The 16,350-nt window shown below is 44.6% G+C and overlaps 1 protein-coding gene across 1 annotated transcript in view; it reads left to right on the top strand.

Moving 5' to 3' along the window:
• The window catches only part of e2f2 (E2F transcription factor 2), a gene marked incomplete at both ends in the record, with an annotated part of 64,433 nt that extends 48,665 nt beyond the window's left edge, over positions 1-15,768 (top strand). Inside the window, 5 exons of the mRNA XM_083633813.1 lie at positions 3,590-3,809; positions 6,938-7,114; positions 8,013-8,127; positions 8,259-8,457; positions 15,509-15,768. Coding sequence (XP_083489939.1) covers positions 3,590-3,809; positions 6,938-7,114; positions 8,013-8,127; positions 8,259-8,457; positions 15,509-15,768 — 971 coding nt within the window. The remainder of the gene's footprint in view (positions 1-3,589; positions 3,810-6,937; positions 7,115-8,012; positions 8,128-8,258; positions 8,458-15,508) is intronic.
• Positions 15,769-16,350: the final 582 nt, after the last annotated feature.

The raw sequence follows: 16,350 nt of genomic DNA, 5'->3' as shown, positions 1-16,350 counted from the left end.
AGGAGTGAGTAACAGTCTCATGGAGGATACTGTAGATGTGAGAGAGGAGTGAGTAACAGTCTCATGGAGGATACTGTAGATGTGAGAGAGGAGTGAGTAACAGTCTCATGGAGGATACTGTAGATGTGAGAGAGGAGTGAGTAACAGTCTCATGGAGGATACTGTAGATGTGAGAGAGGAGTGAGTAACAGTCTCATGGAGGATACTGTAGATGTGTGAGAGAGGAGTGAGTAACAGTCTCATGGAGGATACTGTAGATGTGAGAGAGGAGTGAGTAACAGTCTCATGGAGGATACTGTAGATGTGAGAGAGGAGTGAGTAACAGTCTCATGGAGGATACTGTATATGTGAGAGAGGAGTGAGTAACAGTCTCATGGAGGATACTGTAGATGTGAGAGAGGAGTGAGTAACAGTCTCATGGAGGATACTGTAGATGTGAGAGAGGAGTGAGTAACAGTCTCATGGAGGATACTGTAGATGTGTGAGAGGAGTGAGTAACAGTCTCATGGAGGATACTGTAGATGTGTGAGAGAGGAGTGAGTAACAGTCTCATGGAGGATACTGTAGATGTGAGAGAGAGGAGTGAGTAACAGTCTCATGGAGGATACTGTAGATGTGTGAGAGAGGAGTGAGTAACAGTCTCATGGAGGATACTGTAGATGTGAGAGAGAGGAGTGAGTAACAGTCTCATGGAGGATACTGTAGATGTGTGAGAGAGGAGTGAGTAACAGTCTCATGGAGGATACTGTAGATGTGAGAGGAGTGAGTAACAGTCTCATGGAGGATACTGTAGATGTGAGAGAGGAGTGAGTAACAGTCTCATGGAGGATACTGTAGATGTGTGAGAGAGGAGTGAGTAACAGTCTCATGGAGGATACTGTAGATGTGAGAGAGAGGAGTGAGTAACAGTCTCATGGAGGATACTGTAGATGTGAGAGGAGTGAGTAACAGTCTCATGGAGGATACTGTAGATGTGTGAGAGGAGTGAGTAACAGTCTCATGGAGGATACTGTAGATGTGTGAGAGGAGTGAGTAACAGTCTCATGGAGGATACTGTAGATGTGTGAGAGGAGTGAGTAACAGTCTCATGGAGGATACTGTAGATGTGTGAGAGGAGTGAGTAACAGTCTCATGGAGGATACTGTAGATGTGTGAGAGAGGAGTGAGTAACAGTCTCATGGAGGATACTGTAGATGTGAGAGAGAGGAGTGAGTAACAGTCTCATGGAGGATACTGTAGATGTGAGAGAGAGGAGTGAGTAACAGTCTCATGGAGGATACTGTAGATGTGTGAGAGGAGTGAGTAACAGTCTCATGGAGGATACTGTAGATGTGAGAGAGGAGTGAGTAACAGTCTCATGGAGGATACTGTAGATGTGAGAGAGGAGTGAGTAACAGTCTCATGGAGGATACTGTAGATGTGTGAGAGAGGAGTGAGTAACAGTCTCATGGAGGATACTGTAGATGTGAGAGAGAGGAGTGAGTAACAGTCTCATGGAGGATACTGTAGATGTGAGAGAGGAGTGAGTAACAGTCTCATGGAGGATACTGTAGATGTGAGAGAGAGGAGTGAGTAACAGTCTCATGGAGGATACTGTAGATGTGAGAGAGAGGAGTGAGTAACAGTCTCATGGAGGATACTGTATATGTGAGAGAGGAGTGAGTAACAGTCTCATGGAGGATACTGTAGATGTGAGAGAGAGGAGTGAGTAACAGTCTCATGGAGGATACTGTAGATGTGAGAGAGAGGAGTGAGTAACAGTCTCATGGAGGATACTGTAGATGTGAGAGAGGAGTGAGTAACAGTCTCATGGAGGATACTGTAGATGTGTGAGAGAGGAGTGAGTAACAGTCTCATGGAGGATACTGTAGATGTGAGAGAGAGGAGTGAGTAACAGTCTCATGGAGGATACTGTAGATGTGAGAGAGAGGAGTGAGTAACAGTCTCATGGAGGATACTGTAGATGTGAGAGAGAGGAGTGAGTAACAGTCTCATGGAGGATACTGTAGATGTGAGAGAGAGGAGTGAGTAACAGTCTCATGGAGGATACTGTAGATGTGAGAGAGAGAGGAGTGAGTAACAGTCTCATGGAGGATACTGTAGATGTGTGAGAGGAGTGAGTAACAGTCTCATGGAGGATACTGTATATGTGAGAGAGGAGTGAGTAACAGTCTCATGGAGGATACTGTAGATGTGTGAGAGAGGAGTGAGTAACAGTCTCATGGAGGATACTGTAGATGTGAGAGGAGTGAGTAACAGTCTCATGGAGGATACTGTAGATGTGTGAGAGGAGTGAGTAACAGTCTCATGGAGGATACTGTATATGTGAGAGAGGAGTGAGTAACAGTCTCATGGAGGATACTGTAGATGTGAGAGAGGAGTGAGTAACAGTCTCATGGAGGATACTGTAGATGTGTGAGAGAGAGGAGTGAGTAACAGTCTCATGGAGGATACTGTAGATGTGAGAGAGGAGTGAGTAACAGTCTCATGGAGGATACTGTAGATGTGTGAGAGAGGAGTGAGTAACAGTCTCATGGAGGATACTGTATATGTGAGAGAGGAGTGAGTAACAGTATCATGGAGGATACTGTAGATGTGTGAGAGAGGAGTGAGTAACAGTCTCATGGAGGATACTGTAGATGTGTGAGAGAGAGGAGTGAGTAACAGTCTCATGGAGGATACTGTAGATGTGTGAGAGAGGAGTGAGTAACAGTCTCATGGAGGATACTGTAGGTGTGAGAGAGGAGTGAGTAACAGTCTCATGGAGGATACTGTAGATGTGAGAGAGAGGAGTGAGTAACAGTCTCATGGAGGATACTGTAGATGTGAGAGAGAGGAGTGAGTAACAGTCTCATGGAGGATACTGTAGATGTGAGAGGAGTGAGTAACAGTCTCATGGAGGATACTGTAGATGTGAGAGGAGTGAGTAACAGTCTCATGGAGGATACTGTAGATGTGTGAGAGGAGTGAGTAACAGTCTCATGGAGGATACTGTAGATGTGTGAGAGGAGTGAGTAACAGTCTCATGGAGGATACTGTAGATGTGTGAGAGAGGAGTGAGTAACAGTCTCATGGAGGATACTGTAGATGTGAGAGAGAGGAGTGAGTAACAGTCTCATGGAGGATACTGTAGATGTGAGAGAGGAGTGAGTAACAGTCTCATGGAGGATACTGTAGATGTGTGAGAGAGGAGTGAGTAACAGTCTCATGGAGGATACTGTAGATGTGAGAGAGGAGTGAGCACACTCAAAGGTTTGAATATCCTTATTGTTTTATATCTGTTTTTGCTTCGCTTCCTTCTTCTCCTGTGTTTGATCTCTAATCCAGAGGTTCTGAAATGTTTTTCAGCCAAGGACCCCTTACAAGATAGAAAATATACCGGGGGCACCCCCTCATTCTGATTTGTGATTTTTGGGCTAAGCTTAATTGAAGCTTTTGCCAAAAGAAAAAAATGTTTTATTTTCATTTTCCTGAAAACTTTTTGCGGACATCCCTGGCAAAGTGCCACGGACCCCTGGGGGTTCCCCGGACCCCCATTTGAGAACCACCGCGTCTAATCGTCCTCCTTCTCATGTGTGTTTGTGCTCAGCTCCAAAGTCTCCAGGCGACCGGTCGCGGTACGACACCTCGCTGGGCCTGCTGACCAAGAAGGTTGTGGGTCTGATTGCGGAGTCTCCGGACGGCGTCCTGGACCTCAACTGGGCCACCGAGGTTCTGGAGGTGCAGAAGAGACGCATCTATGACATCACCAACGTGCTGGAGGGAGTGCAGCTGATCCGCAAGAAGTCCAAGAACAACATCCAGTGGATGTGAGTGCAGGAAGATCCAAAGAGCAACGAGAAGATAGAAATATAGACAGAAAGTACCTGCCCAGAATAATTTGTACTGGCTCAGATAATTCATATACACTCATTGGAGTACTTTATTAGGAACACCATATTACAGGGTATCCAACTATCCGCGGGGTCTTGCAAAGTATTAAAAGTTGATCAATCAATTTAGGGAAAATTAAGGCCCTTAAAAAGTCTTAATTAGAGCCCGACCGATACTGGATTTTTGAGGCCGATGCCGATACCGATATTAGGGAGTAGAAAAATACCGATATCGATATATCGGCCGATATTATTAGTGGCCGGGCCAGCGAAGCGGCAGGGCCACTTATTGTATTTGCCTGTATTATTCTTCTTCTCCCGGGAAGTTCGACTTCCCATGCATGAAAACTAACCAAACTTTGCACAAAGGTCCAGTCTCATGCCAAACGTCTTTGACGCAAATTTGGGGCCAATAGTCCTAACGGTGGCACTACAGCGACCGACCACTACAGCGACCGACCGTCTAAAGTTTCAAACTTTGAAAATTCATAAAATGAAGGCATACGTGCTACAGCTTTGCAACTTTCACCGAAATGTGCGCCTAAATGAGGAGAAACTTTTGTACAATGCAACCTATGGCCAATTATTAAGTCTAAAGACCACAAAATTGCAAAAACTGTAAAACTAATTAAACCCTACTCCTCCCACATTTTTTCTTCAAACGACACCAAACTTCAGCATCTGCATCGTTCGACTGTCCTACACAAAAGTATCAAACAGATTTTCGATCAGTCAAAAATTGAGCCCACAGTGCATCAAAACGTTGAATTCTGGCCCCGTGTATAGCCTAATTACCTTAATTATCTATGGCAATTAGGTTGTAATTGTGATGTCATCAGTCAGTCAAGCAATTGTGATGCCATCACTGATGTCATTCGAGCAATTGTGATGTCATAATAGCTCAAAGCCTTGAGACTTGCCCGGCCACGACCCATTGCTGCGCAGCAGCTATAATTTTTATTTTTATTTTTATTTATTTTTTATCCAATTTTGATCCCCCATTAGTGCAATTTTTTTATTTATTTATCCTGGTTGCTGCTCCACCCTCTGCCAATCTGGGGAGAGCCGAAAACTGGCTCCTTGCTTCCTCCGAGACATGGGCAGTTAGCCAGCCGCTTCTTTTCACCTGACAGAGGAAGCTTCACCGGTACGACATAGCAGGTGGGAGGATCACGCTATTCCAACCAGTTCCCCTCCCTCCGAACAGGCGCCCTTAACGACCAGAGGAGGAACCACATTAGCAACCCTCAAATATCAAACACTTGACAAAGATATGAGTTGACATGAATTGAAATATGTAATGTAGGCAGGATATTTTACAGCTTATTAATAAACTCAATGCAATGAAACAGTAAACTTAACTGGGAATTTAATAATTATAAATAACTAGAAATACAAAAACACAATAGAACAAATAGTTAAGAAAAAATATCAAATATACACAACATGCTGTCTATAACTAAAAAAAAAAAAAAAAAACAATATCGGCGCACCATATCGGCCGATACGATATAGCGCTTGGGTTCGTCAGGAGAAAAGTCTATGGGGGTTTAGAATGGTCATTTCACTTCAATGCATCAAATAAGCTCTGTGGTGAACAAGTTTATGGGAGTGCGAATTTGGGTTCAGCAGGATAATCTTCACAAACGTGAATAACTTTTATGACTTTTGGAACGTAAATGCGTTCTTTTTTTAAATGCGATTGTTAGAAAACGCTTCCACTGACGAACCAAAATCGCGGCAATTTCTGGTTAAGCCTACAAAAATACATCATCCCTGCCGTACTCTATATCGTCTCTAGCTGCCTTCGTGTTGCCGAGCGGAGAGTGCAGCCCGTCGGCCTGGAATCTCCGAGGTGCGACCCCTGACAACCAGGCTCTCTGTGAGGCGGCGAGGCGCGCGCCAATATCGCTATTGCTGTAAATAATATTCCTGGAATGCGACTTTTAACGAGCCAGTTACATTTCTTTGCATTCTTAGACATTACCGTTTGATTTAGTTTGCATAATTGCTCAAGTTAGTAGTTAGTTTATGGGCTAGAAACTCTGCCAGATGACAGGCACTAGGCGCCATTTTCCCCTTCATTTGGAAGAGAAAATTATCCTGAAATGAAGATTTGATTGACAGCTGCATGTCGTGATATGATTGGTTGAAATGGGGTAGCAATTTGATAGTACTGGGTGACGTCAGCAAACTGTAAATTACTGTTATCAATGAAATCTTGAAAAATGAACTTTTGATGTGAAAAAGTGTGAAAAACTAAAGAAATTCGATACATACATTATTAAATAGGTGCACTGCATACCCAGGTATTTGAACTAAAAGAAAAGAAAAGTCATTTTTGGGTTCAGCTCGACTTTAATAAAACGTATTGAATTGAAGTCCTGCATATACCCTGTTCTAATACTGTGATGGTAGGTATCATGTATCAGGAGAAGGACCAGACTGGTGTGGCCAGGCTGGCCGGTGAGCAGTCTGACCATTCTCTGACCTCTCATCAACAAGGCGTTCCAACTTTTCTTTTTCGCCCCATTCTGTTTAAACTCGGTTTCAAACTTGATTGTAAACTCTGTTGAGCATGAACATCCCAGGAGATCAGCCGATTCAGAAATACTCAAATCAGAATCAGCCCGTCTGGCACCAACAGCCATGCCTTTCTTCCCCCCATTCTGATATTTGATGTGAACGTTGCCTGAAGCTGCCAACCTGTATCTGCACGATCTTATGCATTGCACTGCCGCCTGCCACGTGATTGGCTGAATGGATAATTGCACGAGTAAGCAGGTGTAACACAGGTGTTCCTAATAACGTGTATTTCAGGTAAACCCTCAGCAGCTTGTTTCTGCTGGTTGGGTTAGAATCGATTTCTCTAAAACTTGGGCAGGCAGAAGTTTTACTTGAGCAGAAGTTTTAACACCACTGTAGGATATTAATATTAGAATAAGATTTGTGTTTGTTTTGTTTGCTGTATGCAATCAGACTGGCACTAACTGTTGTGTGTGTGTGTGTGTGTGTGTGTGTGTGTGTGTGTGTGTGTGTGTGTGTGTGTGTGTGTTCTCCTCCAGGGTTGGAGGTGTGTTTGAGGGTGGTGCAGGTGGAGGGGAGAAGGCGCGCGCCCTGAGGAAAGAGCTTGGCGACCTGGAGAGAGCAGAGAGAGCGCTGGACGACCTGATCCACTCCAGCAGTACACAGCTCAAACAGCTCACCGAACACAAAGACAGTCAGAGATATCCTTTACGTGTGTGTGTGTGTGTGTGTGTGTGTGTGTGTGTGTGTGTGTGTGTGTGTGTGTGTGTAGCAAAGTATCGCGATATGTTGTGTGGCAATATATCATACCGCACGAATGCCAAGTATCACGATATGTTATGATATGAATTGTCATTATGTTGAGAGTCTGGCTGCTTGACAATCCCATCTCACTGCAATAACAAAGATGAACAGACTGGAAACGTTCTCATCAGATCAAACAGATGTTGACCAAAAAAAAACACCTCGGGGGACAACATTTGCAATAAAAAAAAAGGCAATAAATCGCAATATGTCACAATAGCGCAATACTATCGTATCGCGATAATATAGTTTATCTATAAATCCATCCTTGGATTAATTCCACCGTACCTCTGTGGCTATATTTCTAGAGCCCACAGTAATTACCGCTTACGCTCAACCGATGACTACCAGCTAAATGTCCCCAAAATCCGTACGGATCTTGGCAAACATGCTTTCATGTATTCTGCCCCGACAGCTTGGAACTCACTTCAGAGCAACCTCAAACTGAAGGAACTTGTTCCACTTGGAACTTTCAAAAATCTAATGAAGGTCATAGAAGTAGATTATTTTCGTATTTGCACATGTTTTTTTTATGAACGTTGTAACTGCTTTTGCCTGTTTTATTGCATGTTTGTGCCGTTGGTGTTTGTCTGTTTTAATGTTGTAACTTTATTTCTTTCATGCTGCTATCTTGGCCAGGCTTCCCTTGAAAAAGAGGTCTTTGTATCTCAATGGGACCGACCTGGTTAAATAAAAATTAAAAAATCGTATCGTGGTGATTCCCCCCCCCCGAGTGTACATACATCTGTACCCAGGCCTATAACCCTGCTAAATGTCTGCTGATGTGATCCTTGACCCCTACCCCTGCACGCTGGGCTACGTGACGTACCAGGACATCCGCTCCATAGCCAGTCTGCGGGACCAGACGGTCATCTGTGTCAAAGCCCCCGCAGAGACCAAGCTGGAGGTGCCCGAGTCAGCGGGGGTGAGGAGAGAGCACAGCACTCCAGTCTTGATTTCCCCCCACGTTCTTCTGTGTTCCTCCTTCTTCTCCTCAGCATCCTGACCTCTCTCTCTCTCTCTCTCTCTCTCTCTCTCTCTCTCTCCTCACAGCAGGGCTCGCTGCAGATCTATCTCAAAAGTAAAAACGGGCCCATTGAGGTGTACCTGTGTCCGGAGGAAGGTCTGGAGGACGCCAGCCCCGTTAAGAACGTGACCACGCCCAAAAAGGAATACCCGCCGCAACCCCTACCTCAGGCCCTCTGTCCCGCCTTGGCCCCCGCCAGCTACACCGTCAAACAGGAGCCTATGGAGAGTAAGTTTGGGAACTCATCCACCCGCGATGTGGAGTAGGGATGCAAATTGCTGTCAATTTCCATAATCGTAATAATTGGTCATGTTAACGATCGATTAATCATTATATTTAAAAAAAAAAAAAAGAAAGAAAATAGAAAATGCAGGTTTTGACACGTGTCTTTAGGCCGACCCAACAAGTTGATCAACCTACTAAACGTCCTGTATTAGCTGTCATTGTGCTTGTGGACGTGACGTATTTCAACATTGTATTATAATGTTTATAATGTTTACTGTTGTCTTTTTGGGTGTAATTCTCCACCCTGGACTTTCTGTCTGCTAGCTTGGTTTATTTCTTCCTTTGTATGAGCAGTGAAAGTTACATTTCACCCTTGTGGTGTTAAATCATTTCAGCAAAGAAAATAAAAAAGAGAAAATAGCACATAGCCTACATGGTTGATTAATCGGTTTAAAATAGTTTGATCGATCAAATTATTAACGATCGAGCGAACGATGTAGCCCCCACCTGGGTGATGCACAGCAGCCAGTTTCACATTACGTCATTTACGTCATTTGGCAGACGCTTTTATCCAAAGCGACTTACAATAACACATTTTTTGTCAGCAATAGAACAATCAACTATGGAGCACAGTCTGTGATAACTACAACTTCTGAAGGAACAGTGGTACAAGTTTAGGTTAGTGGTACAAGGTTAGTGTTTTTTTTTTTTTTGTTTTTTAATAAGGAAAGAGAGAGAACGAAGTTAGATCAAGAAGGGCCCAGATGGAGCCTGAAAAGGTGCGTCTTTAGTCTTTTCCGAAAGATCGGCAGTGATTCAGCAGTCCTGACCGAAGGTGGAAGCTCATTCCACCATTGAGGTGCCAGGGACGAGAAGAGTCGAGATCGGGATGAGCGACTTTTAAGCCCCCGTAGCGAAGGAGGGGCGAGGCGACCTGCACTGGTGGAGGAGCGAAGGGAGCGCTGAGAGGTTTGGAACCTGACCATGGATTGCAGGTACAGGGGAGCTGACTGGTGTACTGCCCTGTAGGCCAGTACCAGTGTCTTGAATTTGATGCGAGCCGAGATGGGAAGCCAGTGGAGCTCCTGGAAGAGGGGAGTGACGTGAGAGAATTTGGGTTGGTTGAATACCAGACGGGCTGCAGCGTTCTGAATGAGCTGAAGTGGTCGGATGTCGGTGGCAGGTAGGCCAGCCAGGAGCACGTTGCAGTAGTCCAGGCGGGAGGAGACAAGAGACTGGACCAGGAGTTGAGTCGCTTCTCTTGTGAGAAAGGGACGGATTTTGCGGATGTTGTAGAGAGAGAACCTACAGGAGCGTGCTGTAGCAGCTATGTTGGCAGAGCAAGACAGCTGGTTGTCAAGGATCACCCCAAGGTTCTTAGCTGTTTGGGAGGGAAGTACAGTGGTGTTGTCAATGGAGATGGAGAGATCTGCGAGAGGGCATGGTGTTTGGACTGAAAGAGCCAATTCGATTTCGGGGGTTACACCCCTACTCTTGTAAAGAGTGCCTATAGACAAGTTTCCTGGGCACTTCCGGTTTGCTTCCGGACTCGGCCGCGATATGTCTGTCTCTTCCGGTGTTTGTGAATACAGAGAAGCGTAAGGTACTAGCGTAGTAGCCATAGATACAAATGATTTGCCATGTGTATTAGAAAATACATCTATGATTATGTATGCTGATGATACTACAATGTATGCATCAGCAGGCAAGATAGAAGAGCTTAACAAAGTCCTTCAGAGAGAATTGGACCTAGTGTCTATGTGGGTGTCTGAAAACAGGCTGAAGTTAAACATCTCAAAAACCAAGAGTCTAATATTGGGATCCAAGCATGCTTTGAGAAAAGAAGAGAAGCTAAGTATATCTCTAGACGGAACCATTATTGAGCAAGTTAGAGAGGCAAAGCTATTGGGTGTCACACTTGATGGAACTCTCTCATGGTCAACTCACACCAACAATGTGGTTGCCAAAATGAGCAGAGGTATTTCAATCATCAGAAGGTGTAGTTCTCTTCTAACTGATCTGATACTGAAACAAGTGATACAATCATTAGTTCTCTCCCACCTTGATTACTGTCCAGCTCTCTGGTCTAATGCCTCAAAACAAGAGCTCAATAAGATCCAGCTCACTCAGAACAGAGCGGCACGGCTGGCCCTGAACTGCTCAATGAGAAACAGTGTGGAAGGGATGCATACCAAGCTGTCGTGGTTGAAGGTGGAAGACAGACTGGATTGCAGCCTGATCTTGTTTCTTAGGAATATCTATATCTCAAGAGAACCTATCTGTTTGTATTCACAACTAACATGCACTTATGATCGACACAATTATAATACTAGACATGCCTGTGGTGAAAATTTCATACTGCCATTACCAAAAACAAATGCAGCGAAGAAAACTGTGTTATATAGAGCCATGTCACATTGGAACAAATTGCCAGTACATCTAACACAGATTACCAGTAAGATAAGTTTTAAAAAGAAATTGAAAACAGCATTAAGACAAAAAGAAATAAGTTTACATTAAAATATAGATAGGCCTACTGTAATGTACACTAAGGATATGACTGTTTGAGAATTTAATTCCTTTTATTGTATTTTTGTGATTTGATAGTGATACTATGTTAGTGCATTGAATGTATTTTTATATGCGATGTTATGTATGTATGTATGTATGTATTGTTTTTGTTGTGTGTGGACCCCAGGAAGACTACCGTAAATTCCGGACTATAAGACGCACCGGTGTATAAGCCGCGGGACCAAAATTGACTATTTTTTTCTTCTATAAGCCGCACCGGTCTATAAGCCGCGGGTGTTTTGATGTTTAATTACCATATGAAAGGGTTCGTGCACAGAGAGGAATGTCGGGAAAGCGATGGCTGTTTGGGGAAGCTCCCATTTATTAACATTTCAACAAAACAAAACAAAAGTCAGGTCACTAATCCCCAGACAAAATCACACAACAATAGGCTATATGTGCAGCAAACCTGTAACCAGAGAAGTCAAGTCACTAATGCTCGTCTTCCTCTTCTTCCTGCTTACTGAAACCACCAAAGTCCTCATCTTCAGTGTCGGAAACGAACAGGTTCAGGGTGGCTTCGTCAACCACTCTCCTCTCTCCTTCATTGTCACTCAAAACCAACGAACTCCTCTTCATCTATAGCTGTGTTTCCATTACAGTTTTTCGCAAAAGAATTGCGATATTTCTACAACTTCGACAATGTACAATTGCGACTTGTAGGCGTTTCCATTGAAGTTGCGTTTGAGTGATTCCCCGTTGCAGCAGCTGCCACAGTGATTACGCACGGGGATCTGCCCCATATCCCGTCCCCTGCATGCTCAAATCCAACCAATGGTCAATGGAAATCCCAACATGAAGTTACAATGCATATAAACGAGCCTGATTATCAATTCAAAAGAAAATGAGTCGCAAAATGTTGCTGGCTGCGTGAATGCAGTCAGCGCAACAGGCAGAGGAAAAAAGGTAGCCTAATAGCCTACAACTGGTCCGATTTAGAGATGGAGGGGGGAAAAGGCTGATTTGGTTCTATAATTGCACCTGAAACGTGTGCAATGTATTAGCCTACTCACAGTCACTGTATTCACTTCAGACAGCACCACCGCACCAGTGTGTGCTTTTCATCCTCTCATCTCGCCGCTGTGCCAAATGCGCGCACACAGGCAGCCTGCTGTCACCATGGACCGATTTCTGCCATTAAACATTATCTAATTTGCCCGGCTACGCTTTTGCACAACACTCGTCTTTCTGCTAGGTAGCGTTGCTTCAAAGTTTTCCACTTGCTGCGGAGGTTTTGACACGGCTATCGAACCTTACTTACCAAACTTATTTTCCGCTCCTTTTCCAAGGGATAATATGGGTCACATGACGTGCAAATGCGAAAAATGTGTTTCCATTACACTTTTGCGATAAACTGCTATATCGACACGTCTGAAAAACCACCTCATGATCATCTACTGCTCGTTCTCATGCTGTCGAGAACGAGCAAAGCTTTTTTTTGGTGAAAGAATCCTCCAGGGCGCTTCTTGTTAACAGTCCGAGTGAGTGGCAGGTCGAACGTCAAAGGCACTTCATCCATATTTATGATCTGCTCCGGTTCGATGGAATATTCCTTGATCTTCCTTTGTGTGAATTCGCCGAAGTTTGTGATTTTCTCCTGGTAGTCGGGGGAGGGAGTTGATGGGCTTGTGGCCGTTTGCTTACCGTAATTACCATATGTAAGTGGTCACGCACAGAGGGGATTGTCGGGAAAGAGATGGCTGTTTGAGGAAGCTCCCATTTACCGTATTACCGTAACATTTCAACAAAACAACATAACACAACACCACCGTTGTTTATTTTTACAGTGCACACAGTGTCCGCGGTGTGGTGAAAAGAGGGCAAGAGAGGAAATTAAAACAGAAGTGGATTTATAGTTAGAAAGAGTGCTAAAAAAGAGAGATTTTTTTTTTTTTTTTTTTTTTTTCTGAAAAAATCCATAGATAAGACGCACCGTTATATAAGCCGCAGGGGCCAAAAAACGGGAAAAAAGCCGCGGCTTATAGTCCGGAATTTACGGTAGTTGTTGCTGCGGTGATGACTAATGGGGATCCGTAATAAAGATAAAGATAAAGATAGCGCCCGCCTGAAAAATGCAAACTTGGGATCATTGATTCTCAGAGTCTCCTGTCTAACGAAAGAGTGTCTATCCCACACCCGTTGACAGTGGACACATGGGAAGATAATATGTGTAAATGGCCGAACGTAACTACATGCAGGATTATAGGGTATTTTGAGGAATCAATGGCGGTGGACGGCAACGCAACAGCACGGCAACAGCAACGCAACAACACGGCAACAGCAACTGGTCTATCGTTTCTTTTTCACGCTTCTCGCGTTCCTTAAAAAGTGATAATGGACACCTCGTCGTGCATTAACCCTTACACGTACCTCTGGCTTCCACGCTAGCTGCAACATGTTTAGCATTGAGGTGATAACGGAGGCTTGAAGTGCTGATATGCGAATGTTTGTCGTTACAGCGCACTTCCCACATGTGGGGCTTTGCTGTCTGATGTGACTCAATGCACGACGTTGTGCATCGGTATGATTGATATGCCTGGAATTCATCCACTGAGCAACGTGCCGTTCCGTGGTCTCTGTAGTGCAAAAATAAAGTGTGATTAACTCATTGAGTGCCAGCCACTTTTGGAGAACGGACGCTCCCAGTGCCAGAGTTTTCAGAGCGTTTTCAGTGATTTCTCGAGGCCCACAGAATATTGTGTGATATTACTATGTAAACACCGAATACGCACAAAGAACGAGCTGGCTCTATTGTATCATCAGCAAAAAAAAGTTTATTGATACCATTTTCCGTTCTTTAGTTATGAGCCGGAGAAGATAGGTCGTTTTGAGCAAATACAGGCGTTTCAAATTATTAGCTGAGATATTCCGCCTTTTGTGAAATGAAGCATTTCAAGCACATTCACTGACTCTGAAGATAATATTTTCTGATGTAGTGACGTGGTGTAGTTGTGTGATGCCCTGCGTGCCCCACCCCCCTCTCCCCCTCTCCCCCCCTCAGCTGCAAACTCCTCCCCACACTAAACACAGCCAACACGCACCCACTCTATTTTCGGAGCGCTCCGTTTTTGTTCCCAGCACGACACGGAAATGCCAAACCGGACTGCAGGGAAAGGTTTGGCCCTTCGGCGTCGGGTGCTGCCTTTCTGGCGGCTAATCGTGTGGATAAACTATGCAGACAGACAGACAGACAGAGGCAGAGGGGGGGCTCAGTTGTGGGAGCGGATTGACTGCTGTGCGCAGCCAACGTCAGCTGCAGACAGAGCAATCTATATGGCTCTGGCTGCAGCATGCATCGGTTTCTCTTTGATCACTGCTTTTTCCAGCTGTTTTCCGGACCTTTCTCTAATCTGGAGAGCACTGTCGCCACCTAATGAGTCCGTAAAATAGGTTATACACCTTCAATAGCTCCCATATTTGTACAGGAGATGCCTGAGGCTTTGATCCACGTCCCACCGTCAAAAAACGCATTTGACGTCGATCGACGTCCTTGGCACTCTACGTCACTATTTACTTTGACGTCGATCGACGTCCTTGGCACTCAATGAGTTAAAATGCGTTAATTTCTTTAACGCATTTTTTTCTGTAATTAATTCGTCGAAATGAACGCATTAAAGTCCCAGCCCTAGTATAAATATATATATATATATATATATAAAATAATAAATGGAGTGAAAGAGTTGCAATTAGTGCCTCCTGAGCAGATTTCCCCCTTTGTGAAGTACCCCCTGTAGTACCTCCACGTACCCCTACGGATATGCCTACCCCAGTTTTGGAATCACTGCTCTATACTATATCCTATAGAGTCTATAGCAGGGATACTCAACTTGCTTTGCCCGGGGGCCACTTTCGTGAAATGATAGAAGGCCAGGGGCCAGTTAATAAACAAACAATATACATTTTTCTGTAGCGGATTGTAGGTTTTTGGGGTGTCAGCCGGAGTTTAGTCTGACAATCTTGTGCACACCGGATAGTTAGGTTAAGTTAGTTAGGTTAAGTACATACATAAGTGCCTGGGTAGCGAGCAGACGGCGGTATTTGAACATTTAGCAGCTAAATCATAGATTATTGAAAGATATTCCATATTCCAGACTGAAATGCTATAACAGAAGTGGAGTATTGGCCAGAATGACATGAACATTTGGACACTTATTCAGTGGGTATCTTGCATGTTGCATTCAGGTGCACTGTAAAAAAAATATATATATATATATTTTATTTTTTATTATTATAATTTTTTTACAATTCCTTTGCGGGCCACAAAGGGGGCACCCGCGATATTAATTTGGATGACTTGTTGATCCTGTAGCTCACAGTTGGGCTCCCTGATTTTAGTTCCCCCTCAGTGCAGCTAGCAAATAATCAACTCTCTTTAAGATGGGAAAGATCTTCCTCTTTTAAGCATATACCGGTACTCTTAAGATTCCCGCTGTAAAAGGTTAACAAAACGCTCTGCTCTGCACTTGTCTCCCCTCGCCAACAGCCGAACTGTCCACAGCGGCCCCGGCCCCTTCCACCTCCTCTCTGCTGGACGTGGAGGGTCTTCTGGGCTTGCCCCCCAGCCTGCTGCAGATGACCGAGGACCAGCTGCCCTGCACCCCCTTCACCCCGGACCCCAGCACCCCCTTCGTCAGCTTCTCTCCACCCCTGGATCATGAAGACTACCTCTGGAGCCTGGAGGACGGAGAGGGCGTGTCCGACTTCTTTGACACCTACGATCTGGGGGACCTGCTGAAGAGCTGAGGGTTACATGAAGGGGGCGGGGCTATTTCATTCAATGCCCTCTTGGCGGTTGGAAACGTTACACTATGAAGCCATCGTTCGTTAGCCATGACTGTTGTTCTGTCCTTCGATTCCAAAGGGGAATTATTAACATTTTATTTTTTATAAAGCAAAGATCATTTGTATGTATAGTATTTTAATAAATACTAGAAATATTGCGTGCTTTGCGCATTTCTGGCGTGCCTCGCCCGCTCAAGTGCGCGAACCGCGGGAACCCGACCGCCTTATTATAGTAGTGAGATGATAAGAGGCGGGGTTTGGGCTGAGATTGACACTGGTGTGTGTGTGTGTGCAACCAGGGCGGGGGCGGGGCTTTGATCTTGTCAAATCATATTGCTCTGATTAAGAGGATAATGTTTGTTATGCAGATCACATCAGCAGCTAAAGGATTGGGGCGGTGTTTACAGTGGATAACTCAGGAATCTTTTTTCTCTCCCTTTCCAAAGTCTAAATACTTGTACCACTCTTTGGCCCATAGGGGGCAGCCTTGTATTATGTCAGCTTTAACTGCCGTGCAGCTTTTTACAGGATTCAATCACTGGA

This window comes from Poromitra crassiceps (assembly GCF_964638095.1).
Source record: "Poromitra crassiceps genome assembly, chromosome: 3".
NCBI classification, from domain to species: Eukaryota; Metazoa; Chordata; class Actinopteri; order Beryciformes; family Melamphaidae; genus Poromitra; species Poromitra crassiceps.
The sequence above is the reverse complement of the archived record's forward strand: the minus strand, read 5'-3'. Positions and strand labels throughout refer to the sequence as shown.